The sequence below is a fragment of the Drosophila tropicalis genome, unplaced genomic scaffold, assembly GCF_018151085.1.
Source record: "Drosophila tropicalis isolate 14030-0801.00 unplaced genomic scaffold, ASM1815108v1 contig_593, whole genome shotgun sequence".
Taxonomy (NCBI): Eukaryota; Metazoa; Arthropoda; class Insecta; order Diptera; family Drosophilidae; genus Drosophila; species Drosophila tropicalis.
The window spans coordinates 12968629-12996613 of record NW_027173070.1 but is presented as its reverse complement, the minus strand read 5'-3'; the positions used below and the strand labels follow the sequence as shown (position 1 = coordinate 12996613).

Genomic DNA, 27985 nt, shown 5'->3' with positions numbered 1-27985 from the left:
TGATCAAAATCGTACTAAAAACACGCAAAATATATGTACGTAGAAACGAATTTTATTAGGCGGTCTAAAGGGCTGAATTGGCCGTTGGCTAGAGGCGGTGCTACTGTGGTCCTGTGTTTGTAAGAGTAAGCGAGATAGCATATGCCAGGAGACACACATTTTCCAAATATTTGTATACAAAGGTCAGAGACAGAGACGACTTACTTAATTTTTGATACCTAACATCTATACAATGGAAACGTAAGCTAAACTCAGAGGGGCTTTTGAATACCACGCCCTTTGATTTCCTAACAGAGTGATAATAGATTCTTATACATTGTGGTTTAAAACAAGGTTTTCTAAAAGAAAATACACTTCTGAATTTTCGATATTTATTCCTTATTTAAGGAATTGAAGTTGTCGGCAAAGGACTATGAAAATTTTTGATGTGCTCAAAAACGAAGTGAAGTTTGGTTTAAGTCTGATAACGGATCTGAAATCTTTGCGAAACAAGAGCTGCTTGATCGTCCTTTTTGTCCCTTTTTCCAACTAATGTTAGGCATTGCGTTAGCTCAACCCTCTAACACTGCAACAATTGAAAAGTCATTTAGAACTAATGAATTAAGAAATTGATTACAAAGGGGGAGTCTGATAAAATGGAAAATGGTTGTCGAAAATCAAGCAAAATTACTTGCTGATGAGTTGAACCGTTTAAAAAATATATATGACTTCTAGATTTTATAAAATTATTAAGACAATGTTATAAAAATAAACTATTATTATATATTTTGGCTGACATCTTGGCTACGCTCATGAAAAGTCAGCAAAATGGGCTATAAATTATGTATGTATGTATATATATTCTTGATCAGCATTAAGGTGCAAATATATAGAGAAAAGTTACCCAAGATTTGAAAAGTATGTATTAAAGCGAAAGGAAAACAATTTCAGAAAATCCTTAAATACTTTAAAACTTTTCACTTTGCTAATCTGAAATTTCATCTCTCATTTAAAAAACAAAAAAGTAATTACACAATTTGTTAACTTCAGTAACTGAAAAATAGAATAATATTTATTTTAATAATACTACAAATCGAAACAAAATTGATGGCTGACAATTTTGTTTCATTTTGTTTTAACAAAAACGATTTTTAACAATATTTTATTTTTGAAAATTTCAATATGGCTGTTTGATTGAAATTTTCAAAATGTAAATGAAAACTATTGCATAGAAAATCTTTTCGTGGCTGATTCGAAAAGATTTTCCCTTAAATCGAAAATAATAATTATAGATTTAATATACAAAATGCATAAATTTATGTACAATCTTTTTTTTAAGTTTTTTTGATTGGTAATTTAGGTAGGTAACATTTATGTTTAAGTATTTTTTGTTTTTTTTTTTTTTTTTTGGTCGTTTGTGTTTAATTCCTTTTGGCATTAGCAAGCAAAAGTTATCAAATTCAAATGTTCTAAGTTTCTGTATTATCTACACAGCATTTGTTTAGGTTTTTTTTTGTTTGTTTTTGTAATGGGTTTTTGATAATGGTTTCTTCTCTACTCAACTACAAGCTAGTCTTAACCTTTAGACTCAGAAACCTAAGTGGTAAGTACATTACGTTGTATGCGAAAGTATGCTTCATTATAGGATCTTACCATCAAGATCAAAGCCAATCGAAATGAAATTAGGAAAACGAAAGGTTGTAACCTATAAGCCGAAGTTGTTGGTAAATCTTCAAACATAATAAATTTGAAATCTAGGCCGAACTCAGACATCCACGGCACCCTTGTGATCGGTCTCGGTTATTCGTACCAGAGTCACCTCAGTGGTCACTCCGTTCAGGGTCAATGACATTTCCATTTGCTGATCCCGCCATGGCGTCGTCAAGGCAGTCAATCGCTGACTTAGAGTGCCCGGTGTGGAGATTAACTTTAATATGGCCACAGCTGGTATCATCACAACCGAGGAGCCGGCTATGCACCAGCCCAAAGTGTTGGCCCATCCTGGATACTCATAGTCGCCGTAGGTTAACGGCTCATAGCCAATTAGGCCATAGACTGTGATGAATAGCAAGAAAATTGGGGCCACGAATCTCCAACAGACTTGCCAATACATTCCCGGTGGAAAGCCAATCATATCCCGGATATCATCACTAAAACGTTTCGTCCCATATATCCAGGAGACGGCAATGGCCTCGAAAAATACAGCCACCAATATGGAATAGCCGGCGGCATATCGGTCGAGCAAGTGAAAGAAATAGAAGCCACCCTGTGTACAACTGGCCAGGCCAACAACAAAATACAATGAAAAGAGTCCGGCCACAAAGAGCTCTCGATTACGGCGAATTTTCGGAAATTCATCCGACAAAGCTGTTATAATGGCCTCCGATCCACCAAACTGCAAACAAAGAGATTCAAATTAAATAAACATTTCAAACTTAACTCCCTTTGATTTTTACCGAACTATCCAGACCCAGAGTAAGTAACATCATGAAGAATATCAAGGCCCAAAATGTGCTGGCTGGCATTGTGGCAATTGCTGCCGGATAGACAACGAATACCAATCCAGGACCCTCGGTGGCCACATCTTCGATGCGTACACCCAATGTATGAGCCATATAACCCAATACGGAGAATATCACAAAACCAGCCACAAAACTTGTAGCCGAATTAATGAAGCTGGTGAGCAAAGCATCTCTAGTAATGGATAATAATATGAGTATCTCTCTCTTTCTTTACTTTAATATATGTATTTACTTACTTATACACATTATTGTGGTATTTATTGTATGAGGCATAGGCTAAGAGTACACCAAAACCTGGTCCCAGTGAAAAGAACACTTGGGTGGCAGCATCTACCCATACTTCGGCTTTGTAAATGGCACTGAAATTGGGTGTCAAATAATATTGGATACCCATAAATGATCCTGGTAAGGTTAGACCACGTATGAGTAGAATCAGCAAGACCACGTAGGGAAATAAAGCTGTAAACCAAACCACCTAAAAAATGATATACAAATGGTTAAAGATTGAAGCAATTCCATATCTAGGATTATCATACCTTGCCGGAGGTGCTAATACCTTTCCACAACGAAAAGTAGCAAATGAGATAGACAATAAGTAGACACAAAGCCATATCCCATTTAATAGCACCCAGATCATGAATGCCTTCACTTTGATTTAGTTCCAAAATATAGCGACTGTAAAAAAAAAGGATATTAGGAGACTTGTAAAGGATCTTGCGCTGTAAAACTTTGCTCCCCAAAAGTATGCAATGGCCCCATTAAAACATAAAGAAATTTGCCTCAAAGTAAACATTGTTTGTAGAGATGTTTGGCTTCAAAATAATGAATACTTTTCCAACGTATTGCATACTTTAAGGGGCAAAGGCCATTTCCACTATGTAGATACTCACTTAAAGTATTCAGAAGCCGCCGATTGATAACCCTCAACATGAGATGAGGGAGCAATGGCTGGGGTCAAACTGGTGGCATTTCCATAGTACATGGATTCATTTGTAAAATATAAACTTTGATTGCCATACAAATAAATATCACTTGTATTGCCATTGACTATTAAACGTGTGGAATTTTGGCTCTCAAACTGCAAACAAGCTGTTATCAAAAGGACTCTACTTAATGTACGATTCTCTTACCGGCCTGCATTGAGGTGTATTCCAGGCATTGTTGCACGATGTCCAGGGCAAAGCGTTGGTAAATGAGGCAAAAAAGAAACGCAATGACCAGGCAATGATAACATTATAATAGAAATCAACATAGAAGGCAATAAGAACCACAGCATAACCAATGCCTAAAAAACAAGAGAAAATGTGAAGAAGACTTTGACTTTGATTTTTAGCTTTTTTTGTTTGCACTCACCTTTAAAGAGGGGCACAAGACGACCCCAACATGTGATGGCCCCCTTACGATTGTGCTGACCCAGGGCCAATTCCATGTAGAAAAGTGGAATACCACCAACTACCAACATGATTCCATAGGGTACAAGGAAAGCGCCTGTTAAAGTGCACGGGGGTAAAATTGAATGATGTGGAAATTAGTTCAACTTTTTTCATTCTGTTATCTATTTTTCTTCGTTCTCTTTTTTTTTTTTTTTTTGAACGGAAACAAGCTCATTTTAGTTGGCCCTTGGACTCAGAGGCACAGTGGTTGAAATGTTATATAATCATTAAGTAAATTGTTGTTACTTCAATTTGCTGGGCTATTGTAAACTCTCTACTAACTTTAATTTACTGATGAAACAAATATGTAACTAATATTGACCATGATTGGCCACTGAATGGACCACTGTATTTGAAGCTGGCCATGTTGGGTTCTTTTTTTTTCTTTTTGTGAGTTTATGCCCCGACAATATTGTCACGGCATATGGCATCCGGCATACTGCATCCTGCATCCGTCCCTAGACCAAAGTAAAGAATAGGAGTGGCGATTGACCCATGGACCCATGTCAATATCTGTTTTTGTCGCTACACCCATCCATATACAAAATCAAATTGTTTTACAAGTGCCACTCTCTAAGGACATTTTAAAAACATTAACAGGGCCGAGAAAGGTCCTTTCACCCTCACCACCTCACCACGGCCCCGTAATTCGACGTTTTTGTCTCATGCACTCGAACTTGTGGGCGTATATGGACCCCGCCTCCACCCAACAATTGGTAAAGTGCCATCGATACTTTGTGTTGAGTGACATAGAAAAAGGAAGAGAGCTGGCAGGTTGTCGGCTGTAGGAGGTTATGTTGGCAGGTGGGGGAGTGGCGGGGCTTTACTTTTTTATGATTTGATTATGTCTATTAGCAGGCAAAGTGGGTGACAAAGTCGTCGACGGTCTTTTATAAGTGGAAAAGGCTCACATCATCATGATGTTGTCAATTATAAAAGAAAATGTAAAATAAAACAAAACGAAAAGAGAATGTTTGGGCAGGGCAAAAGTTTCTCTTGTTGCTGCTGCTGCTGATGATGCCTTAATTTCCTTTAGTTAATATACATTTCCGGTTCGTATCAGTTTCAGGCTCAAGTCGTAGGTCCTTATAAGCATTTTAGCAGGAACGACGACTCCATCATAATGCCAACTAAGCTGAGAGAGAAAAGTTAAGCCTAGCAACGCCTTGGCCACCGCTGGCAATAAAAAGCTTAAGTTAAGCAGCTCCATTCACCGAAACGTTCCTATTCCTTTCATTCCCTCCCTCCATCCATCCATCTATCCATCCATCCATCCAGCTCCTCAGGTTCTCATTCTACAACATTCACTTACATACTTGATGGAGTGCAATGAAGCGCATAAATATGACCATAATTTATTTGGATTTTAAAGCTTAAATCATAAAATAGTAAATACAAGTGGTAAGTATTGTCCAAGTGAGCACGAGGGTTGCCACAAATGTTGTTTAGACCACTTTTCTAAGACTTCAACCAACTTGTTATGTATTGATGTAAATTTCAAAGTTTAGCTAGTTGGATGCTATATGTATGTCTTTTGTGGAAGAAACCCTCGCCCTCGCTGGTGTGAAACGTAAAAAAAAAAGGCCATAAGCATCAGAAATCAGAATCCATTTCTAAGTGCTCCATCTAATACGAGTGCAGAAGGAAAAAAAAAAAGGATGGAGGACAAAAAACGTGTGTGGCACATGAATTTCATTTTTTCCCACAATGCGTATTACTTATAAGTTGGCATTGTGTGTGAGATATATAGACAAGGAGTAAGCAAAAAGAAGAAAAAAGTGGTACGGGAATGAAGGCAGAAGAGAGAGAGAGAGGCTTATTCAGTACTGGAGAAGGAGCCAAATGCGATTATGACTGCCAGATTTAGTTGTCATACAAAAGCACTTAACTTTGAAATTGTTTTGAATGATGATGGCTGAATGGATGTGGATGTAGATGTGAATGCTGTTGCTCTTGGGGTTGCTGTGGAGGGGGGGGAGCATGGCGAATGAGTTTTCCTTTCCCTTTGCCTTTACTTTTTACTTTGCAGGAAGTGAATGCTGCCCTAGAAGTTAATGGCCACAGCAGCACTTCGCACGCACTTTTCTGGTCCCCCTTCCTCCATTCCCTCTTTTCGTTAAGTTCTAGGCAAAGTGTTAACAAGGCAAGTAAACCAAAAAGTGAAGGAATGAGGACAATTGCTTTTCTCTCTCTCTCTCTCAAGCTCAATGGTGTGTAAAGAGAAACCACATGAATTATTTCTATGCCCTAATTGGCCTAAACAGCAATAGAATAGGGGCAAGACCTCAAAATACTTTTCATGATTTTAGTTCTTATGCTTAAACTGTTGGAGATCGGGACTAAAATGAACACTTGTGGCTTACTAATACTCATTATCTTGGTTAGAGAAAGTCTGTTGATACTTACCACCTCCGTTTTTGTAGCATAAATATGGAAATCTCCAAACGTTTGCTAAATCTACAGCGAATCCAATAACTGATAATAAAAAATCCACTTTGCCGCTCCATGTCTCGCGATCGTCGTCGTTAATGCTGGTATTATCATTCAAGTTATTATCGTGTGGAATGGGTGATTTGTTTATTGTTTGATGTGGCTGTTGTTGCTGTTGGTTCTGCTGCTGCTGCTGTTCCTGATCTTGTTGTCCGGTATTTGGTGACATCTGCAAACCAATCGAACCAATATCCCCGACCCTCGCACACACACACACACACACACTCACTCGCACTCACACTCTATCGCTCTCTCTCACGCACACGGACAGTGCCCCGATGCCTGCTCGCCAAATTCTGCAAAAAAAAAAAACAGAAAACAAACAAATTGTGGGTAAAAAGTCAAAGGAAAATCTTTAGCTACAACCACAAACAATCTGGCCTAGATGTAAGAGAAAGAGTATGTATGTAGGTAAGCACTTGACAGATGTTTGGTCACGACATCGATATGGACATGTCCTGCTCCAGCCCTTGAAGAGCTTGTTTTGTTGTGGATGAAGGATATCGGGGGCATATAAGGGGATTGGGAGCATATTACGTATACGACAGGTGGCTCGCGCACACACAAACACTTCACTTCACTCAATTGACAGCAGTATAAAGAAATATGTGCGTAAGTGCCTGGATGTCTGTGTGTGTGTGTGTGTGTGTGTGTTTTAGATTATGAATTTTTAAAATACAAAAAAGAAAGAGCTTAAAACCTTTACTAATACTCAAAAGTTAAGTATGTACATTTCTCATATTTATTTATAAACAAAACTCATAACATGCTCTTCCCATGAAGTATACTTAATTAAGATGATCCACATTTATGTCATAAATCATATATGTAAGTTAATACATATATCTGTGGCTTTAATTAGGCCAAACAAAATTTTGATTGCCTCACGCTGCGATAGAGCGAGAGAGAGAGAGAGAGAGAGAGAGAGTCACTTGTATAATTAAATCAAAAGGCAGACAGAGAAACATTGTCAAGCCAAAGTTATTAATAGAGCTCAATTTTCAAGCTGGTATACTATCTTCTACAAGTCTGTGGTATTTATTTTATCAACAACTGTTTAAAGTCTTCCCATCGATTATTATTTGCTTGTATTATGTATTTGGAATGCAAATTATAGAAAGAAGGAATTGAAATGAGAATAAAACTTCAACTCAGATGATTTTTGCTTAGAAAATGCAAGTCTCTTTTCATCTATTTAACCTTAGGGCAAGTTTGCCCCTTTAATTATGCAATGGGCTCGAAGAGCAATTATTGTTTTCGAAAAATTTATAAATTTTCAAATGCTTTTTTAGTTAGAAATTGTCTATTAACATTTTTTTGGCATTGAGGATTAGTTTTTATTCACAAGAAATTCTAAAGTTACTTTAAATGTCACAAAAAGCGAATTATTGGAGAGCTTATTGCATACTTTAGGGAGTAAATTTTCATTATATTACCTAGATCCGCCTTTTATTTAACTCATTTTGTCCATTAAACGACATTTTGAATAGCAAAATTCAAACATCTTTCAAAAATGTATTAATTTGTTCTTGTTTTTAACACTTTAAGCTATAAAATATTAATAAATAATGATAGGAACGATTCGTTTTTCTTATAATTTTCATAATGTTCTGTAATCCGTTCTTAATAATAGAATTAAGTGATGTCTCTTATAGGTTTAGCGATTGGAAATATTTAATATTAAGAACTAAATATAGATAATTCATAATATATAGCATTTTAGCCATCCACAAATAGATACATATATAAATTTCTGATTTTAGGATGCGAAGTTTAAATTAAAATGATGCTGTTTTAAGCCAAATACCCCAAAGAATGAAAGTCAGTCAAAGTTAATTAACTAACTCTACAACTCCTTCTAGGACCGTTCTGTCTAACATAAAAATGATTACTAATATGCATACAGTAGAATCCTGTTATAGCGACTAAAGTTCGATGAGTGATTGGTTGGTCCCAATACAAAGTTATATGAAAGGGCCTTCTGTTAGTACGTCTTCCGGATATAACGACAAAAATCGTCAAACCCTTGAGCGTATTCTACTGTATTTTCCATAACCAAAGTCATTATGATTTTTATTTGAGTTCAAATTGTATAAAGAAAATAATAGAAACATAAAGTTGTATCTGAATCTTATGCCTTTATACAATCAATCTTATGTCTTAGCTCCAATCTTTATTCTCTTCTCCTAAGAAGATTTTAAGACTTTAGATTTAGATTTTAGATATTCTTTAATGTGAACGAAACGTAATATTGACTCTATCCTAAAATTGTCACTATTCGAACACTAATTTATCAAAAATTCTGTATGTTGTTTAATTTTATTTAATGCAATATCCATAACCAAATGTTTGAACTAAATGAGAATTACAATTAAAACTTTTTTTTGCTTTTATTAAACAGTTTTGACTTAATTTTTTCAAAAATCAACCATAAGATGTAAAAAATATATATATATATTTATATAAATCACTGACTAAAACCGCACTAGTTGCACATTTTGCACATATTTTGAAAACTGATTGCATTACCTTGAAAATTGCACAAAGTCTGGAATCAAATACAGTTGAAGTGCCAATCCATTTTACAGAGTTTCCAGAGTCATTACAGTAATAATAATAATAATTATATGAATGACAAATTATTTGTAACAAATTACTGATTGAAAGGATGACTTTAATTTGGTTTTAATAAACACGTTGGTTACAAATATACACTTTTTGGACACTTTATACAATTTTTTGACCGTGGAAAAGCAGAAAATATATTGAGAATAAACACTAGAAAAATTTAGAGCTGTTGCGTTAAAGATATCATTCGAACGTATGCAACTGAGTTCAAGCCAAGCTGCGACTTTTATAGCCCGCGACAAGTGGTTGTCACACACACACACACACACACATACAATGTGTATGTGCATGTGTGTGAGTGTCAGAAACAGCAGCAACTACAGAAGTTTAGCCTCCACGTCCGCATGCGCCAAGGAAACGTTCTGTCCGGAACGGAAGTGACCAATTAGAGTTGCCTCTTTGTAAATACTTATGTATGTATGTATGTGTGTATGTAACTGTATGTATGTATATATGTGTGTGTGTGTGTGTGTGTGTGTGTTTGTGGGTGCACTTGAGAATGTATGATAGACATGACATAAATCCGTTAAGTTCTGTTAACGGCCATAAGCTTTTCTAACAGAGCTCTGTTAATTTTTAGAAGCTTTGATTCAAATGACATTTGATTTAAATTATTTCTACAATTAAAGAGACCGAAAAGAAGAAAATAATAAGAAAATAAACATTAGACTTAACAACGGACAATTGACTAAGCTAGAAAGAAAGTAGTAAGAATAAAGTATAAACAGAAAGTAAGAATAAATTGGGCTCAAAAAATAGACCTCTTATTTCTTACCCATCAACTTAATGACTTATTCAGGAGCTCTCTTGTATTTATATTAACAAACAAATATATTCAAAATTGATTTAAGAAAAGTTTCGAAAATGGCTCAAAACCTGTTTTAAATAAGGTACAAGGTAGGATTGTGATATATGTATATGAATATGACTCAAAAAAAAAAGTCGAAACAGATATTAAAAATGATCCAAAGCTTTGACCATTTTCTTCCAACATAAAAGTCATTAATGATCTGAAAATGAACTCAAGAAGCAGAAGCAGAGTATTCTTGGTTAGAGAAATGTTTTTCATGGCTTTAATTATGATTTGGAGTAGTGAGAATATGTATATATGGAAAAGAGTTGCCATCATTCTGGTATAATAACATTTTTAGGATTCTTTTAAATTTTAGATTTTCGAAAGTAAAATCTCATTTTAATGTTTTTAGATGAAATTTTTAATTTTAATTTATTAATTGAAGTTAACATTTAAAGAAGCGAGTCAAAAAATGACAAAATGTTCCAATAAAGCCAAATTTCATGAAGCTCTAAATTTATGGAGTATTTGAAAAATTCAAATCTTGTTTTCAATGCCTTCAATCTGCTTTAAAAAACGAAATTTTGGGTCAATTTGCGAAAATTATCTCTATTTTTTGTACCCTTGCAGAGGGTATTATAAAATTGGTCAGATGTTTCTAGCGCACAGTTGGAGACGTTTGCGACACCATGAAGTATATATGTAGATATATTCTTGATCAGTATGAGAAGCTGTCCGCCCGTCGGTTCGAATGCGTTTTACTCAGCCATCTTAAGGGCTATTGGGATGAAACTTTATATATGAGCTACTTATAACAGGGGTAAGATAAAGTATGAAAATCGCCAGGATTCGACCACTATATCATATAGTTATATAAAAAAAATAGATCAAAAATTTCCCTATGAAATTTACTAATATGATGGTTTTTCATATAAAATATCAGATTTTTTGGGAAGATCCAATTGTTTTATGGCCTCTGGCCTAAAATTTGACTGATATATGTATGTACATATATATAAATTTTCAAAAACGGTTGGAAATAAGCGAAAATACAGTCTAAGAAAAAGGTCAGATTAAACGAAAAATGTATGTTTGTATATTGCGAAAAAAATCATTATCTTTGCGAATCGTTTTTGGTTGATTTTTATTCATCTTCTCCCTTTACATTGTAAAGTAATCTTCATATTTTCATTATAACCCCCAGAATTATCCTAATCCGGCACTGTATTCATCCGAATATGCATTGTAAAATTGAAACAACATATTAACTTTCGAAACAATTCATCTAAACAACTTTTATATTTGAGAATCCCATACATTCTCTCCATCCCTCTGTCTTTCAAAATCTCTCTCAAAGCTCTCTCTCTCTCTCTATCTGTCTCTCCGGATTTTTGAAAATATCTTTTTTTAAAACAATTTTCTTTCCTTGGCCCAACGAAAGCAAAAACAAAATGAAAGCTCCATCAGTTGGCAACGGTTTTTCGCAGAAGTCGGAGGTAAAATATCGTATAAACTGAGCGATCGGCTCGCCTATATTCAGAAGCCTTCTTGCTTTTATCTACAGGCAAAAAGCAAAAGATGCATTTAAAAACATAAATCTTTGTAAATTGTGTAAAAATGTGACCCAATTCGTCAACACTAAGCAATGATCGGGAAATGTGAAAAACTATATAGAAATATTCTTGAAATGTTTTATATAAGAGCCAATGTTTGAACATTATTATTTTGATATTATGCATAAAAGTGACCAAAAGAAATGAAACAACACCAAATTCAACGAAATATTAAAAAGAACTAGCGAGTCACTTTTAAGTTATTTATTTTGAATTAAATGAAAGAACTTCAGCAATTTGCACTTAATAAATTTCCTTACTTACCAGGAAATATTCAAGCATTTTCCTCATCGCATTCGGGTTGAGGATCTTTTCTTTTCTTTTTTGTTTTCACTTATAAACCAAATCCAAACAGATTAATTCATCGCTCTTTTTCTTTACTCGCGATTTTCTTAACTGCATATACACACACACTCTCACACACGATGTCTGTGTATACATACATACATATGTATGTATGTACATACATACATATGTGGAAAGATATGAGTAAATCGGCGGGTGCCAGATATAGCTATAGCCTACTATAGCCACTATGTGTATTTCCCTTTTCAGTTTTGTTTCGCTGCCCGCTATAAATATTTACAACGCATGGTCTGCCTGCATTACCCCCCACCCCTCCCCAAAAAAGAAACCAAATAAATATTATACACTTCATAGAAACGATTTCATTCATATACATATATAATTCACAGTAAGATCAGAGAGAATGAAATGATATACAATTGAGAATCGAAGTTTTTACAAAAACCATCCCAAGTAGAACATAAACATTGAATTGAGACATCGAAAAGGTGCAAAGCTTCAACATGTCAAAGAAACCTCGCGGACATATACACAAAATACGTGAATTTGAATTGGAAAAGGTGAGTTTTCGAAATAGTTTAAGTAATTTGTATACAGAATATTAATCTCTCCATTAACTACAATCGAAAATCAAATAAAACAAGTTATTAGTTTGAATTTATCCAACATTTTGATAAGTGGGGAAAACTTTGCCCCTTGAAATATGCAATAAGCTGCAAAAGTCTTCATTATGTTCAACAAATTTATAACTCTCGAATGATTAATTAGAGAATTAATCGCAGTGCATTCCACAAATAACAAAGCTTTTAACTAACAAAGCTTTTAACTAAACATAATATGATACCTTAAACTATTAATAATAACAATGATTTTTAAATATTATCCAAAAAACAATTGCTATATACATAAATACCCATTGAAAATATTTATTTGGTTTTATGGTTAAAACAACAGATCGAATCGAATTCTAAGTGAATTCATTGCATACATTTGGGCGCAGTTACCTATCTATTTATCCTTTCATAGCCTTAGATCCATAACTTGTTTTATATACTAAAAATTGTATATAATGTCGGATGACTCCCTTCAATAAATTTTTATAATAGTGCATTTAAATTCGATTAAAATGATTAAGGGAAACCTCCTTAAATATTTAAATTACTGCTTTATATACCCCAATTAACACATCACTTATTTTACCTCTTAATCGACACTTTAAATTAGATTATTTAATTGTTATTTTAGTTTATTTTTCGATAATTTGAAGGGCATTTGAACTTCGTTTTTGTCCCACATTAGAATTGATTTTCTTGATTTGGCATTTTGCCAATAATAAGAAAACATTTTTTCTTACCCGGGGCCAATAGTCTAGCAACATTATAGTGGTCTATGTGATGCCGGCGACGGTCCGGGAGGGTGGTGCAGGGATGGTGAAGAAATGAACCCATGTTAATGAGCCGATTTGGTGATCAAAATAGAGAGAAACACATGTGTCTACACACATCGACACAGCAACAACAACAAACACAAACACTATGCCGCCCAATCTGGACTCCATTAAACTCAAATTTAAAACGAATTTATGTATTTCCAGATTCAACTGGTTGATGAATTTGATATCATACAAATTGTGGGCGAAGGATGGTTTGGAAAAATTCTACTTGTCGAACATCGAGGGTCTCAGACAGAAATGGTCCTCAAGGCGGTACCCAAACCCTATGTGACTTTGCGTGATTTCTATAGAGAATTTCATTATGGTTTACATTTGGGAGTGCATCGGCATATTGTGACCACCTATGATGTGGCATTTGAGACAGCTGGATTCTATGTCTTCACCCAGGAATATGCTCCACTTGGCGATCTAACCTCCAATGTCACGGAAACCGGAGTGGGCGAAGTGTATAGCAAGAGAGTGGCCAAACAATTGGCCTCAGCCATAGATTATATGCATTCAAAGTGAGTTTCAGAGGATAGAATCAAATGACAGCTGATTAATCATGGGGTTCTTGCAGAGACATAGTACATCGTGATATTAAACTGGATAATGTTCTAATATATCGATCCGATTTTCAACGTGTTAAGCTATGCGACTTTGGTGAATCCTATCAAACTGGCTCACTGGTGGAGAGACGAAACGAATGGTTACCCTACAGTCCGCCAGAAGTATTAGAAGTTAAGCCAGAGGGAACATATAAGTAAGTGTCCATATGGAATCCCTATTGAGGTACATTTAAATCGTTCTTCTCCACTCTTTTTAGAGCTGATCCCAGTCACGATGTTTGGCAATTTGGTATTGTGATATTTGTGTGTCTGACTGGATGTTTGCCCTGGCAGAAAGCCGCCTCGGATGATCCACGTTATGTGCGTTATTTGGCCTGGCAGAGTAGCATCATGATGATGCCATTGAGGAGGACTCCCAAATTGTTTAAATTGCTCACCTCGAATGCACAGCGAATGTTTAAGCGTTTCTTTGCTCGCATCTCAAATAGACCCAAGAGTTTGGGGGATGTTACGAAATTCCTGGACGATCGCTGGTTGGCCAAGACGGCTGAAAAGGAGATGGCTGAATACGAGACGGATGAGCTTTGTCCATCGATGTACTCCTTCCACAGCAGTCCAGATGAGAAGAATCGTCTGTTGTATACACTTGCGGATTGCGGCATTGAGACGAATGTGGATCGTCAGCAGAAGAAGAATCGTGTTAAAGACTGGATAGAATCTTCCATCATAACAGAGGAAGATGAGGTAAATTTTGCGGACATTTTGAACTTCTCACAATTTCTTAGCACTTCCTTTTGTTTTTAATTGAAGGAGGAGAATGAAGAAACCAATTCAGCTTCGCCCTCATCGTCGGTTTCGCGTGAACCTGTGCCCGGACACATATCCTCCATTCGTCAGCCATCAGCCAGCAAGCCAAAGGAAATCAAGAGCACTCTCAAGGATGCCAATCAGAAACATTTTGATCCACGAACAGGTGTCCTACAGCAGGGACCTAGTGAGATGGGTACCCAGTTGGCCAGTGGTAATCAGTCTATAGCTCCTTCAAATTACACCACAGCATCAACTCTAACCAATGCGGATAGTTTATTGACTTTGGGTTCTAGACAAGATTTAATGGCCAGCAATTTAACCATGTATAACTCAATGGAATTGGAAATTAATCGTCTAGGTGAGGGCTACCAAAACAACAACATCAACAGCAGCAGCAATCTCCTACTAACCGCTCTCGATGTGAATCCTGGCCACAATCTCCTCCTCCATCCTTCACCTTCCAAAAACTCCATTGGCGTGGGCACCGGTCCAGCACGCCCCACGACCACCAAGGGCATTCTGCAGCGCTCCAAATCGGACACAGTGCAGGCTGCCCTATTTGCCAGCATGCCAGCTATAAATCAAGAAAATAACAATGTGCAACAGCAGCAACAATCCCTGGGCTTTGCCCCTAATGCTAGTACCTTCTTTGGCTCAAAAACTAATAATACCAAACAAGTGACCTTTATGGGCCTAACTAATGCCTTTCAATCGCTTGCCCAAATGCCAATTCAACAGCCGCCCACCAACTACAATAATTATCATTATGATTCTCAAGTTAAAGACAGTGCCTATGGATCCACCGATGTTAGTGAGATGGCTTCAAAGGCAAGAAATGTTCCGCCTCCAAGCACCAGCACCGGCAATGGCAACCACTATATGCCCTACCAGCAGCCGCAACCGCAACAACAAAGATCGGTGGCATTCAATATGAAGGATTCACCTTATGATCGGGTTGGGGTCACCAATCCTAACAATTCAGGGCGCAAATATAGATAGCTCTCAATTGAGCCCACTTATATACTACTACTATTACATGCAATACAAGTTCCAAAATAAATAGTTTATAAACATTTCGTAAACACGGCGCAGTTTTCTTCCTCTTAAAAAATGTGAAACTTCATTTATTCAGAAATAGAAAAAACCAGGCCAAAACAGATAACACAAAATCTGATCTGGCGGCTCTTGCTGTGGATTCGTCTACTTAAGTGGAATAAAACGAGAGCTGTGGGTGGCACCAATACCGGGACGACCGTGCTTAACTGGCTTGTAGGTCAAGGAGAATTCTCCCAAATAATGACCAATCATCTCGGGTTTAACTTCCACCTGGAATAGGAATGAAACACCAATTTAATAACTCAAACCTATAATTATTTGGCTTTTGTTAATAGTCACCTGTCCGAAATCCTTGCCGTTGTACACACCAATGATGGAGCCAGTCATCTCTGGAACAATGATCATGTTACGCAGATGAGTCTTGACAATCTCTGGTTTCTCATTGGGCAGAGCCTCCTTCTTGGCCTTGCGCAGCTTCTTGATCAGAGCCATTGGCTTGCGCTTCAGACCGCGGGAGAAACGCCTGCGGGCACGGCTGTGCATCAGCTCAACCAATTGGTTGCTAAAATAAAAGAGAATTCCAATCATCACATAAACTGCTGATAGGCGAAAAATTCGGGAGGCACACTCACTTGGGCATATCCAAAAGCTGATCCAAGTCGACACCGCGGTAGGTGAACTTCTTGAAGGTACGCTTCTTCTTCAGAGTTTCATCAGCCTGCAAAAAGGGAAATAAAATATTAGAACAACCATGCGAATACTTTGATACTTTGAGGTTAGAATGAAAAAAGTATTTCGTAAAGTTTTAGCCAGATCCTGTTTTTAAGGGCATAGCCACAGTGTTCCAATGGTATTTGTTAACTTTTAGCATTGTCACTTACCATTTTGATAGTTTATTTGTCGATTAAATCGCAAAAATTTACAGCAGCAGCTATACGTCGAACAACGTGTCGGACGGCGGACCACGCAAAAAAGAACTAGGGATGAGCAAAACATGTCATATATCGATATCGATACTCGATATTCCACGTAATCGGATATTTTTATCGAGCTAAAATGGAAATACCGCCAAAAATTTAAGCTACTCAAATTTCCAGGGCTACAAAACTCTTGTCCTCGAAAAAACTATATTTTATGGTGAGTGTTGGTAAATTTTTTTAAAGTGCTTTTTAAACGTTATTTTATTGCTTGTTTTTTATAAAACCCGGCCAAACTCTCTTAAGCTTTAAGTTTACTTTTGTTCCGACTAGCTTAAATTCATATCGCAATGTTCGATAGTGCTGACGCAGCAATAATGGTTAGTCTCGTAGGAAAACCATTATTACTATCGGCAAGTGTACCATCTCTAACATTTACCAGCTGGCAGCGGCAGGTCTAATATGTTTAAAAACTAAACACACGTAAAGCTTCAAAAATGCGCAAAAAGAACGGACAAATAGACTATTAAAATGGTCTATTAATGTTTGCCTAAGAGAAACAGCATTGACAATTAGCCAGATGTAAAACCAGACATTTTTAAAAGCCCAAAGCCGCTGACGCCGTTGACGGTTATTTTTTGTTGTTGTGGTTGGAACTTTTATTTCTTTTTTTTGTTGTTCAATGCTTTGATAACTATTGCTTGTTCAAGTGCGACCGCGACCCCGTTATCTGAGGAGAAAAACCAGGTAAAGTTGAGTAGCTGAAGGCACTCACACACAGACACAACACACCGACTAACAAATGGTATTATTATTCTAATTGGAAACACGTATGCGTCTGCTGCCCACCTACAATAAATCAGATAAACCTGTTCCCTGGAAGTACGAGAAGTGAAAGTGTAAAGACGCGCCTCCAGCTCCAGATTCAGGGCAAAAATGTTCTCACATTCTAGTCATGTTATGACTTTGGCCAATAGCATTATTGGTGTTGGCATCTTGGCCATGCCATTTTGCTTTCAAAAATGCGGCATTATACTATCCATACTCCTTCTCATATTAAGCAATGGCATAACGCGAATATGCTGCCATTATCTGATAAAAACTTCACTGTTGACACGTCGCAAAAGTTTTGAACTCTTGGGCCTTCACGCATTCGGCACGTCAGGCAAACTGCTTGTGGAGTTATGCATCATTGGCTATCTAATTGGAACATGCATTACCTATTTTGTGGTCGTTGGTGATTTGGGTCCACAAATTGTGGCCAAAATCTTTAACATTGATGCTGATTCACCGCGTCTACAGACTTCACACTTACGTATTGGTGTCATGTTGGTGATAACTCTAATTTGCATATTACCTCTGGGCATGCTCCGCAATGTAGATAGTCTGTCCGCTGTGTGCACAGCGTCCATAGGATTTTATCTTTGCCTGATGCTGAAAATTGTTCTCGAATCGGAGACGCATATATCGGCCAATGATTGGACGAGCAAGGTCCTTTACTGGGAACCATCGGGAGTTCTACAATGTTTGCCCATCTTCAGTATGGCCTTATCTTGTCAAATGTAAGTCAGTTTTTACTCATATGAGGAGAGTTTTTCTTATTTCCCATCCCCACAGGCAACTTTTCGAGGTCTTTGAGAGCATAAATAATCAAAGTTTGGATAAGCTAAATGGCATCGTCCGTAATGCCACTTGGATCTGCACTCTGGTCTACATAGCTGTTGGTTTCTTTGGCTATGTTGCCTTCTGTACTTATAATTTTTCGGGTGAGTTCTGATTTTTCCCCATTCTATGTGATAAGTTTTATTTATGACTTTATATTTTTAATGGTCATAAAGATTATATATGCCAATTGCTGAAATTTTAATTAACTGTTGTGATTATTGTATATGGCGTTGATGATTAATTAACAACATTAATCTATAAATGTTTCTTTCCTTTTTTGCAGGTAACATTTTGGTCAATCTCTCGCCGTCGTTTGGCAGTGATATAATTAAAATTGGTTTTGTTTTATCGATAGCTTTTAGTTTTCCATTGGTCATATTTCCATGCAGAGCGAGTATATACTCCCTGCTATATCGCAAGGGTCATACCGAATCGAGTAGCTATATACCCGAGCAAAGATTCCGCTTTATAACCATTTTCATAGTAGGCTTCTCGCTATGTGTGGCCCTGGTTATTCCTTCCGTAGAGTTAATCATTGGCTTAGTGGGCTCCACCATAGGTGTAGCCATTTGCATTATGTTTCCAGCTTCTAGTTTCCGTAAGATTATCAAGAAAGATTCATCCGAAAGGACGTTGGCTCAGTTTGTGTTTGTCAGTGGCTTTTGTTTAATGGTTCTGGGTACCTATGCCAATTTGAATGCCATCGATGAAAAGAGTTCGGGTCCAGAATTTGATGTTGGACAAATTGTTACACCTCTGACGGTGATTAATGCAGAATTACCCAAACATTTAGCTAAGGATGTAGATCAAATAAATAACCCTAATCCTGTAGATCCAATTTTGGAAGTTAAGACATTAGAGGATAGCATTAAAACAATTAAAGAACTTGAGGAGAAGCCTCTGGCAAAGGCTTCTTCAGAAAGCCCACCTTTGCCACCACTGCCCGAAGATGAGACACATGGCCAAGATTCAGAGACTGTAGATAAAAAAGTTGAAAAAAATCGAAGAGGAACCCTTAATCAAGGCAAAGCCAGCGGAGATTCCTACAGAAAAACAAGCACCAGAAAATATTGACAAGGCCGCCATTAAAAAGGAAGAGGAAATCACTGCCGAGGAGCAAAAGGAAAGTAAAGCTCGAGCTGACGAATTGGCTAAAACCAAAAACGAACTTAAAAAGACCAAGGAGCTGCTGGAGCGTACTGTGGATGAACTCAATGATGAGTTGGCTAAGCAAAAACAAGTACAACCTGCACCTGAACCTGAAATGAAACCCGAGCCACAAGCAAAACCAAAATCAGCCTCACTTATTGAAATTCTAACAGAAAACGCTCATGCCCGAGAGGAGAAAGAAGCTCATGCTAAGGTCTTTGAGCCTTTATCATATAAACAGGGAGAACTGATGAAAAATGCCAGTGCCAAAATAAAGATAGGAGCAGCAGCAGGGTCAGCACCACCACCCGAGCTGGTCAAGAGATTGCCTCTGCCGCTGGCATTGCTCGTTAATGTAACCCACAGCCAGCCGGTAGTTGGAAACGCTTCTCTGAATGGGGAAAATGTCGAAGCCATTCGACGAGAATTATTGCATTTAAAAATTGAAAAAGAGATGACCACTTTAACGCCACCTCATCATGCGGAACGCATCAAACGTGAGGCCAGTGAACAGAAGCAAGAAAATTGTCTTCCCGAACCCAAATTAAAGGAAATAAATGCCGGCCCAGCCGCCTTAAGTTTGCATATTGAAAATATTGGCAGAGATCTCAAATCTCTTGATGAGCATGACGAAGATGCTACCACGTCTATAGTTCCAATTGTAAATACAACCAGTATACCACCAAGTTGACCTAAATGACAAAAAATATGAATTATACGTATACCAAAATATATACATATATATATTAGATTTATATTAACTTATTTAGTTTTTAAGATCGGAGCTTTATGTACATAACACACACACCCACACAGACATAGACACCAACCCACTAAATAATGTATTTTTATATATAGAATGTTAGGTGAATAGACACCGAAATGCAGTAAAGATTTTTTCGTACTACCAAAATTACAAACTGTGTCAGAGTTTGCCATGAAATTCTAGTTGTTTACTTTCAAAATTTCTAGTTTTTGTTTTAATTCGTTTGTCAGTTGCATCCCAGCAATAAGCAATAACCTGGACCCTTACCCTTAACCATTTAGCAATGTCAATAGTTTTGGATCTCATACAGAAAATAGTTCTACATAATGCCTACGAGTTGGCATGCCAGGCTGCGGAGCAAATTCTTATCAAATGCCGACAAGTGAGTGATCTAAGGAACAACAAACGAGCGATTACAAATCTTTATTCTTTCCTTTTGCAGTTTGAGAATGGCAAAATGCTGACTTGTCCACCCTTAAAGCAACAGGACTCGTCCCTACTCATACCTGAAGTGAAGGAATCTAGTCACCAAACAGAAACAACTAAAATTAAAATTCTTATGAAACCCAAACCCGTTGAGTTTGTTAAGCGAGATGCTCCTAGCTTACATCTGGGTCCCATAGATCCACCGCAGTGCTCTTCCATGCGCTTGTGCAGAGATAGTTACTTCTCGTGAGGAACAACTGAGGCTTTAATAGAGGGCAATAAATCCATTTTGATCAAAAGTGTGTAACAGTTAAATTTAACAAAAATCCATGGATTGCAACTACAAATATGGTTAACAAGTGTTTCTAATTTCCGAGTATTATTTAGGATTAGTTTTTGGTTTCCTTCTCTTATGCCACATCTGCTCCCAAATTGTGTAGATCGTTGAGTACCTCCAATATGGCGGCAATACTCCAAGCTTGAGTGCGACAAGAGTCCGGGCAGTAAGATCCATTATCATTTGTCAATTCGGGCAGGCCACGCCAATGCGATGTTTGCAATTCCCTTAGGTGGGCCCTCAAAATGGACCATGTTTCGGCTATTGTCTCATCCAAGTGTCCGCATTTCTTTGCGAAAATGAGACGAGCTCGCAGATAGAAACCAATTGGCCAAAGCCATTCTGGTCCTTGATGATAGTTGGCTCCATGAGCTACGGTGCAATCAGTTGAATCATTTGAGTTATCATAATTGGCACGATAGTTCCAGTCGTCAGGATCTAAAGTTTTCATGCCCAGGGGACCGAGAAGATGTTTTTTAGCCAGCTCCAAAGCACGCCAAGCCTTCTGTGGATTACATAGATCGGGTGCCACTGTCAAGGTGATGGGGAAATTACAACGCAATTGGAAGTCCGTCCAACTTTGAGTGGCTCCATGGCTGTCCTTGTAGATGCCTCGTTTGTTGGCCACGGCACAGGTCTCTTGATCGCCGACAAAGAAATTTTTATCAAAGTTCTCCTTAATGCGATCTGCCCACTCCTTGAAGCTCCATTTCGTTTGTTCGCCCGATGGTCCCTTACGTTCCACTCCCGTATATGGTATGACCTGCTTCTCGGCCAGTCCTTGCATAAAACGCAAGACAGCATATTGTAGGCCAACTAACTCCACGGCAGAACCATCACGCGGAGTACTCGGGCGACCGCGATTACCCGCCTTCTCAGACGAACCCATTTTGTCCATCCAAGTGCCACAATTGAAGACATTGCCACCATAAACGAATCCAGTTTCGGGATGGACACCAATGTGATTGTTGAATCCCTCATCAACCATGTGGGCATCGATTTGCTGGCCGGCATTACGCTCACGGTATTGCAAGCCTTGGAAATGAGTCTGCAGAGCCTCCTGCATCACATCGTACAGCACCTGATCGAAGGCACCCGGAGCATGCGGCTCCGCATCATCATAGGGGAAAATGCGAGAGACTTTATCCTTGAGAATGTCTGCACCCTTGGGAGCAGATTCTACATATTGTTTGATGCTGTGCAACCACCACCACACGGCATCGCGACAATTGAATCTTGGCTTGCCACTGTCCAGAAGATTTGGTATAAGTCCATGTCTAAGGCACTCACCGAATCCCAAAATAATATATCTCGCCTCGTTAAAACGGCCAGTGAGGAACATGCAGCCACGCAGGGCTATGAAAGTATCCCGACCCCAGCAACGCATGTAACCTGAAGGAAAAAAAACCAACTTGAGTCTATATGGCGAAAAAATTGAATATCCATGTAACTTACCCGTTGAGAAATGGGTTAAACCAGCTGCTAGAGTGACACATTGCTTGGGTGGTTTCGGTGGACTTAAAGCTGGACTAAATCCTGGCATATTGGCAGACTTGCAAACAGCCAAAAACTGAAGAGTGGAGAGAGCCAACGATTGAGGAAATTGATGACCATCGCGTATGAAACTGCAAGAATAATAAAAGCGGATTAATAGATTCAATTTAAGTAAGAGTCGTGCTCCCTTACCTGGGCATCAAGTTGTTAACCTGTTGAACGAGCACATTGTATACCCCACTCACAATGGCATCAAAATAACAGGGTATGAGGTAACGTGGTATATTCTTCAAGGGCTCAAAGGCGCCTTTAAACCACTGTGAAAGTGGTTTCAGTTCGTCAAAATTGTTCAGACGATCTGCTATATAATCCATCATCCAATTGCCATCACGTAGATTATTGCACAGAGGATGACCCAAATCGTTGTGTGGTGAAATCTCCGTCAGCAATGAGACGAATCCCTGCAACCCACAATACACCAAGGGTCCAAAGTTAGGAATATCATAGGCTGTACTGCCCAAGCCTAAATCTCGTTCCTCCTGATCACAACTGAAGATGGCTGGACTCAACGAAGGGAGATCCAGTTTACTGACAATCGCTTGGAGTTCCTCATTGGTGCCCAGACGCAGATCATTTGTCAATTGTTGTAGCTTGGCAAAACTATTCCGAGGTCCAGGATGCATGGACACGCGTATAGCAACCACTGTACCCGGACGAAGATTTGCAAAGTGAAGCACTGTATTGTTGCCCTCCACAGACAGTTGTGTGCTAAACACTTGGGATTTGCTCAGAGGTATGTGCTCCTGGAGATTCAGCTTAAACTGGGTGAATCCATTGATAACATTCTCATCCCTCTTAAACGGAGCTGGCCTATCGAAAGGCTTGTCACTTTGCATGGTTAAACTGGCCTCCAAAATCACCTCATCCAAAACACCCTCAAAAGTAAGAGGACGCACATGAGTGGGTCCTGCATTGGGATCCGGATAGCTGAAAGCTGTGTGGGCTACAAGGATCACCGTCTGATGGGTGCTTGGTGAGTGACGAGTGACCGCCACTACATTTGGATCCATCTGATCAACATAAACCTGACTGAAACCTTCCTCGGCTAGTTGGCCATGCAGAAGATTCAGAGCTCGCTTGGCTCCAATAATGCCAGAAGCAGCGTCCACACCTTTGCCCCATTCTTGATAAGGACGCTCTTCATCCACCACGTGGATCTACGGAAAGATTAAAATTTTATAGTTATTATAGATACCTCATTTATTGTGACTACTCACATGATGTGGTACTAGTTCGTCGTAGCCACGATTACTTCCTGTTGCACAGCAAGCCATGGCAACCAATCCAGCCGATGGTAGAAGATCATAGACCGTGCGCTTCTCCACAGGCGAAGGATTGTCATGGGTCAAGTCCAAGAACAAAGCGTGTGCTACAGTGGGAGCTGCATCACGCGTGGGATTAGCATAGAATCCGCCAACTGGCACTCCACCATAGCGATAAACCAATCTTCCTTGTTCATGAGAATCCCAGGCAGAGAGAGCTTCACGTATGAGTGAGGTAATGCCCAAGCGATTGACAAAAACATTATCCGTTCCATCGGAATTGGTAAACAATTCGGCCACAACATATAGTTCCGGATTGATTTTACGGGCAGCGTCCAATAAATATTCAGCCACATGCAAGGGAGTTGAATGACAATTATCCAGACGAACACCATCAAAAATGCGGGCAGTGGTCTCCACATATTCGGTCATGTGACGCCACAAATAGGGACTGTCCTCTGGTTTACGACCAAAGCGCAGCTTCACACTATCTCCCCAGGAGATCAGTTCACGCTTGAGATAGACATTGGCCCGACCGGGTTGTTCTTCGGCAAAGTCTTTTAACGGATCGCTAGAGCCCATGACCCAGCCATTGTGGGCCATAAACAAGTCACCAGCCTTCGTATACATGTCCTTTTCGATCTCATTCAATGATTTGCCCAGACAACCAGTGTGAGTGAAGTAAGTCATGAATACGGAATGCTTTTCGGATATTTCTCGCACCCGTGGTCCGTCATGCTGGACTCTCTCATAACGTACTCCTGCCAGACAATTATCTATGGCATAGTTGAGATATTCCTGAATCTCGCCTCTTACTCGATTGTTAAGATCATCCAAATGATGCCTCAGCGTTTCGGCACACTTGCGGAAACGTGACTCCTCATCGAAACAGTCGCCATGGAAAGCATTAAATATATCCAATGCCAGTTCAAAATTGATCGTACTAGCCAGGCGTCTATATCCCGGATCCTGTATCAATTGAATCTCCCTAAAACGGGACTCATTCGCCACATTCTTCGGTGGCTCACGAGTCCGCACTTGGGTCATAAAATCATTGACATATTTCATGACATCGCATTGATAGAGTTCATAGATATTGACCTTGGATAGATAGGTATTATGCAATTGGTACTTTAAGGCTTCCAAATGGCATTCTGAATCGATAATGGAAGGCACGCCCACATGCTCCAAGTTGCCTGCTGCAATATCACTTCCACATTGAGCCAGAGCAGCATCGAGTAAAAATGCCGGACGCAAATAGGGACAGGTTGTACATGAATATGTTGCATCCGGATGCTGTAATAGCCATTCCGATTCATTGGCTGTGTGATTCAAGACAATATCACAAATAGAGGCCACCTAGGACAAGAGTAATTCATTATAAAATCACAAAGAGAAGCAAATCTCCACTTACCCCCCATTCTTGGCGACATTTTTTGATGACTTTTTCAACGTCTTCGAATGTGATCTTTTCACCCTTTTTGCTGGCACAGTTAGAGCTGACCTTCAGTTGGTCCCTTAGCGAGTAACCTGAACGTGAGCCACCTAACTCTTGGATAGGAGTAAAGTGTATGACATTGTAGCCCGATTCCTTGGCCACACGTAACTTGGATTCCCAGGTATTAAGGGGTCCCAGAAGTTTCGTCATTACCGTCTGGCAACGAACTGAATCCAAGGGTATAATCTTTTGAGCTCCTGGTGGTCCCACATGCAAAGTGGGTTCAACTTGAACATAAAGAGCACCATCTGGTGGAGAAGTAGAATTCACTTCCCTGGAAATGGGAAGATATACATAACTGGTTTAATACTCCAAAAAACTATTCAAGCCACTTACCTTTCAGCATAAGTGAAGTAAAACCGAAATGTGCCCGATATTTGCAATTCCACCTGAGCATAGATATCGGTGTCCACCACATGAGCCTCCGGATGCATAACCGTTGTGATTTGTTTGCCATTTTTCAAATGCCAATCCAATAGACGATATTCGGTACGCACAAATTTCTTTCCTTCGGCAGGATAATTCGTATAGAGAGCTATCTTGCGACCCAGCAGAGAGGAATCCGGGTGGACACACAACTTGGAGCCACGTTTCAAACGGTACAGCACATGCTCAGCATTTTGACCCTCGCTTATGGGTATGCTGTGAATCTCCATATCTTTGGCCATTGAACACTAGGGCAAGAAGGAGAAGACGTAACGTCAGACAATCTACATACATATGTATGTATAAAATAATTCAATGTCACCCCCCAATTAACGACGCTCATAAAGATTAGTCAGAACACACTGGGAATAATGATCAATCAATCAGTTACCACAAAACACCACAGTGAAAATTTTGTAGAAATATATACATATATATAGAATACATACATATAATTTTTTGTATTTTTTTGTTTTTTTAGCACTAGTTTTAACACGAGGAGCACACGGCACAAACTGCACTTAACATTGCTCCGATGTCGGGCTTTATATTTAGTCTGTATTACAGTTGGTAGTGGGTCAAATACATAGGCCAATATTACAATCAGAATCCAATCATTTTCATTATCATCCAATCATCATCCTACCTCACTGTGGCGTTTTCGTAACGATTTTGTTTGTTTTTTAATGCTGCTGCTCTTAATGCCTGCATTTCCCATAGTTTCAGCATTCACATTGCATCGATCACTAATCGCCGTCACTTCGTTTGCTTCATCATCATCATCGGCATTGTCGTTTGCATTATCATCGTCTGCTTCTTTATTATTATTATTCACTTGTCGCTCATATCCTCCTCTAGAAGTTACTTGCTCGTAGAATTCGATGAACCAGCGCACGAATTGATAGCCCAACAACAATTGAAAAAGGGCAAACAAATTATCCCTGCTGGTCTTCAAGAGCCACTGGTAACCCTCAGTAAGCATTATTTTATTTTTTTTTACTGCAAAAATGTTTCAATAAGTATATAGATTTCGATTCGTGTGGGGAAAGCTTGGCATTGGCGCCGGCTATGAGCCACTACAGCTGCCAAGTAACTGAGGCAACAAATTATAATCAATCGAAATGAAAGCGCCCCTCTAATACCTAAATTAAACCACGGGCGTCTCCATTTGAGGGAACGAAACGGACAAGATTCTAAAGCTGCAGAGCCCCCTCCTTGCAGCTACGTCTTTGGGTTTGCTTTTGCTGTTTACGTGAGCTTAATTATAGAAAGGTGATTGGAAATCTTATCAGTAAAACAATATTATTAGCATGAGGTCAGGGAAAATATTGACCGACTCACTACAAACGACCCAGACATATGCACATACAGCACTACATAGAGTTTTTGTATGCTTAGCAATAAGTGCGTTAAAAGCTAGAGATAATAACTTATTGTCCTTTGTTTTAATCAAAATTACATAATAACTTGTCGTTAATAATTTTGATTTTGAATTTCAAGGTTACACTGCATAGGCAGGCAACCTCAAAGGCCGCCCCTGAAGAAATGCATATGTATGTATGTATGTGGGAGTGAATCTAGGTCAATAAATTACTTTTTGCCGGCATGTAGATATCTATTAACTGTGCTTGAGAATGTAGACAAATCTACGGACAGAAAGAGAGAGAGAGAGAGGGTACAAAATTGCACATGCACTTGTACCTGCTAACGCACACATATTCATACATAAGTATGTATGTACATACATACACACAAATAAATCGAACAATAAGTATTTTGGTTTTGATTATGTGGTTCTTTTTCAAAACATTTCGAAAACTATATGTATGTATGTATATATGATGGGGCACACAACACTTTTGAACTTTTTTGTCAACATTTCTAGAGATTATTATCTTTATAAATAAATATATTTTTCGACCACGTTAAAATTTCTTTTTCATAGTTTTGAATTAAACACAAGTGAAATTGTAAATTTGTTAAGTACACTTTAAGTATTTTCAATTTAATTGAACTTATTTTATGTTTTTACCAGCAAAATATTGTTCAGCAACTGAATGAAATTTTTTATGTGATTCTCTCTCGCATTTATTAAGCTCAAGGTGACCTCTGAGTGTAAATTTGTGTGTGGGAAATCAGCTGGTTTGCCGCCGAAACCACCAACCCTCAATTTTCCCCCACCCACTCAAGCAATCAACATCAAAGCTTGTAAACAAAGAACAGCTGTTGAAGCAATTTTATCTATTGTCAACAATTCAAAAAATTATCAGTGTGTGTGTTTGTGCATAAATACTTACAACAAATGGGGCCAAACAAGTTCCAGTTCCAATTCGTCTCTATGCCTTGGCTGCAGT

At 38.5% G+C, this 27985-nt stretch overlaps 6 protein-coding genes across 9 annotated transcripts; 3 read left to right on the top strand and 3 right to left on the bottom strand.

Annotated features, from left to right (window-relative positions):
* Positions 1-1349: 1349 nt before the first annotated feature.
* On the bottom strand, positions 1350-9189 carry DAT (Sodium-dependent dopamine transporter). The gene is made up of 9 exons (XM_068289179.1): positions 8954-9189; positions 6341-6720; positions 3855-3989; positions 3632-3786; positions 3392-3579; positions 3038-3176; positions 2738-2976; positions 2436-2673; positions 1350-2374 (listed from the first exon to the last, which is right to left on the bottom strand). The coding sequence occupies exons 2-9, from the start codon at positions 6591-6593 to the stop codon at positions 1745-1747; spliced, it is 1977 nt and encodes a 658-aa protein (XP_068145280.1). The 5' UTR covers positions 6594-6720; positions 8954-9189; the 3' UTR covers positions 1350-1744.
* A 2127-nt stretch (positions 9190-11316) lies between these two features.
* Positions 11317-15657, top strand: LOC137575902 (serine/threonine-protein kinase meng-po). 3 transcript variants are annotated; one of them, XM_068288674.1, is made up of 7 exons: positions 11317-11341; positions 12154-12324; positions 13359-13720; positions 13777-13959; positions 14023-14509; positions 14576-14933; positions 15354-15657. In XM_068288674.1, exons 2-7 carry the CDS (start codon positions 12268-12270, stop codon positions 15572-15574), a joined length of 1668 nt encoding a protein of 555 aa, XP_068144775.1. In that variant the 5' UTR covers positions 11317-11341; positions 12154-12267; the 3' UTR covers positions 15575-15657. The 3 variants fall into 3 exon arrangements, with proteins under 3 accessions (XP_068144775.1, XP_068144773.1, XP_068144774.1); XM_068288672.1 differs by having other exon boundaries at positions 14576-15657; XM_068288673.1 differs by lacking the exon at positions 11317-11341 and adding an exon at positions 11425-11447 and having other exon boundaries at positions 14576-15657.
* A 10-nt stretch (positions 15658-15667) lies between these two features.
* RpS15 (ribosomal protein S15) lies at positions 15668-16624 on the bottom strand. Its single transcript, XM_068290884.1, has 4 exons — positions 16513-16624; positions 16264-16349; positions 15971-16193; positions 15668-15901 (listed from the first exon to the last, which is right to left on the bottom strand). Exons 1-4 carry the CDS (start codon positions 16513-16515, stop codon positions 15776-15778), a joined length of 438 nt encoding a protein of 145 aa, XP_068146985.1. The 5' UTR covers positions 16516-16624; the 3' UTR covers positions 15668-15775.
* Positions 16625-16973: 349 nt separating this feature from the next.
* LOC137575753 (putative sodium-coupled neutral amino acid transporter 10) lies at positions 16974-20275 on the top strand. The gene is given in 5 exon segments (XM_068288415.1): positions 16974-17295; positions 17412-18110; positions 18166-18314; positions 18497-19263; positions 19265-20275. Coding segments are annotated over 4 exon segments (2331 nt in total). The 5' UTR covers positions 16974-17295; positions 17412-17484; the 3' UTR covers positions 20054-20275.
* Positions 20276-20296: 21 nt separating this feature from the next.
* On the top strand, positions 20297-20901 carry LOC137575752 (uncharacterized). Its single transcript, XM_068288414.1, has 2 exons — positions 20297-20510; positions 20571-20901. Exons 1-2 carry the CDS (start codon positions 20412-20414, stop codon positions 20802-20804), a joined length of 333 nt encoding a protein of 110 aa, XP_068144515.1. The 5' UTR covers positions 20297-20411; the 3' UTR covers positions 20805-20901.
* LOC137575749 (glycogen debranching enzyme) lies at positions 20796-27677 on the bottom strand. 2 transcript variants are annotated; one of them, XM_068288412.1, is made up of 8 exons: positions 27664-27677; positions 26278-26630; positions 25542-25879; positions 25122-25479; positions 23663-25066; positions 22578-23602; positions 22347-22516; positions 20796-22283 (listed from the first exon to the last, which is right to left on the bottom strand). In XM_068288412.1, exons 2-8 carry the CDS (start codon positions 26611-26613, stop codon positions 20965-20967), a joined length of 4950 nt encoding a protein of 1649 aa, XP_068144513.1. In that variant the 5' UTR covers positions 26614-26630; positions 27664-27677; the 3' UTR covers positions 20796-20964. The 2 variants fall into 2 exon arrangements, with proteins under 2 accessions (XP_068144513.1, XP_068144512.1); XM_068288411.1 differs by lacking the exon at positions 27664-27677 and having other exon boundaries at positions 26278-26684.
* Positions 27678-27985: the final 308 nt, after the last annotated feature.

Coding starts and splice junctions, on each gene's coding strand:
- LOC137575902 (XM_068288672.1), top strand. CDS start 12,268: ATGTCAAAGAAACCTCGCGGACATATACACAAAATACGTGAATTTGAA. Junction 12,325..13,358: donor GTGAATTTGAATTGGAAAAG/GTGAGTTTTCGA, acceptor ATGTATTTCCAG/ATTCAACTGGTTGATGAATT. Junction 13,960..14,022: donor AAGCCAGAGGGAACATATAA/GTAAGTGTCCAT, acceptor CACTCTTTTTAG/AGCTGATCCCAGTCACGATG.
- LOC137575752 (XM_068288414.1), top strand. CDS start 20,412: ATGTCAATAGTTTTGGATCTCATACAGAAAATAGTTCTACATAATGCC. Junction 20,511..20,570: donor TTCTTATCAAATGCCGACAA/GTGAGTGATCTA, acceptor TTCCTTTTGCAG/TTTGAGAATGGCAAAATGCT.
- LOC137575749 (XM_068288412.1), bottom strand. CDS start 26,613: ATGCTTACTGAGGGTTACCAGTGGCTCTTGAAGACCAGCAGGGATAAT. Junction 25,880..26,277: donor TACGAAAACGCCACAGTGAG/GTAGGATGATGA, acceptor TTCTTGCCCTAG/TGTTCAATGGCCAAAGATAT. Junction 22,517..22,577: donor GTTAACAACTTGATGCCCAG/GTAAGGGAGCAC, acceptor TTATTCTTGCAG/TTTCATACGCGATGGTCATC.
- DAT (XM_068289179.1), bottom strand. CDS start 6,593: ATGTCACCAAATACCGGACAACAAGATCAGGAACAGCAGCAGCAGCAG. Junction 3,177..3,391: donor GCGGCTTCTGAATACTTTAA/GTGAGTATCTAC, acceptor TTTTTTTTACAG/TCGCTATATTTTGGAACTAA. Junction 2,977..3,037: donor GTATTAGCACCTCCGGCAAG/GTATGATAATCC, acceptor ATCATTTTTTAG/GTGGTTTGGTTTACAGCTTT.
- RpS15 (XM_068290884.1), bottom strand. Junction 16,194..16,263: donor CAGCTTTTGGATATGCCCAA/GTGAGTGTGCCT, acceptor CTTTTATTTTAG/CAACCAATTGGTTGAGCTGA. Junction 15,902..15,970: donor ACGGCAAGGATTTCGGACAG/GTGACTATTAAC, acceptor TTCCTATTCCAG/GTGGAAGTTAAACCCGAGAT.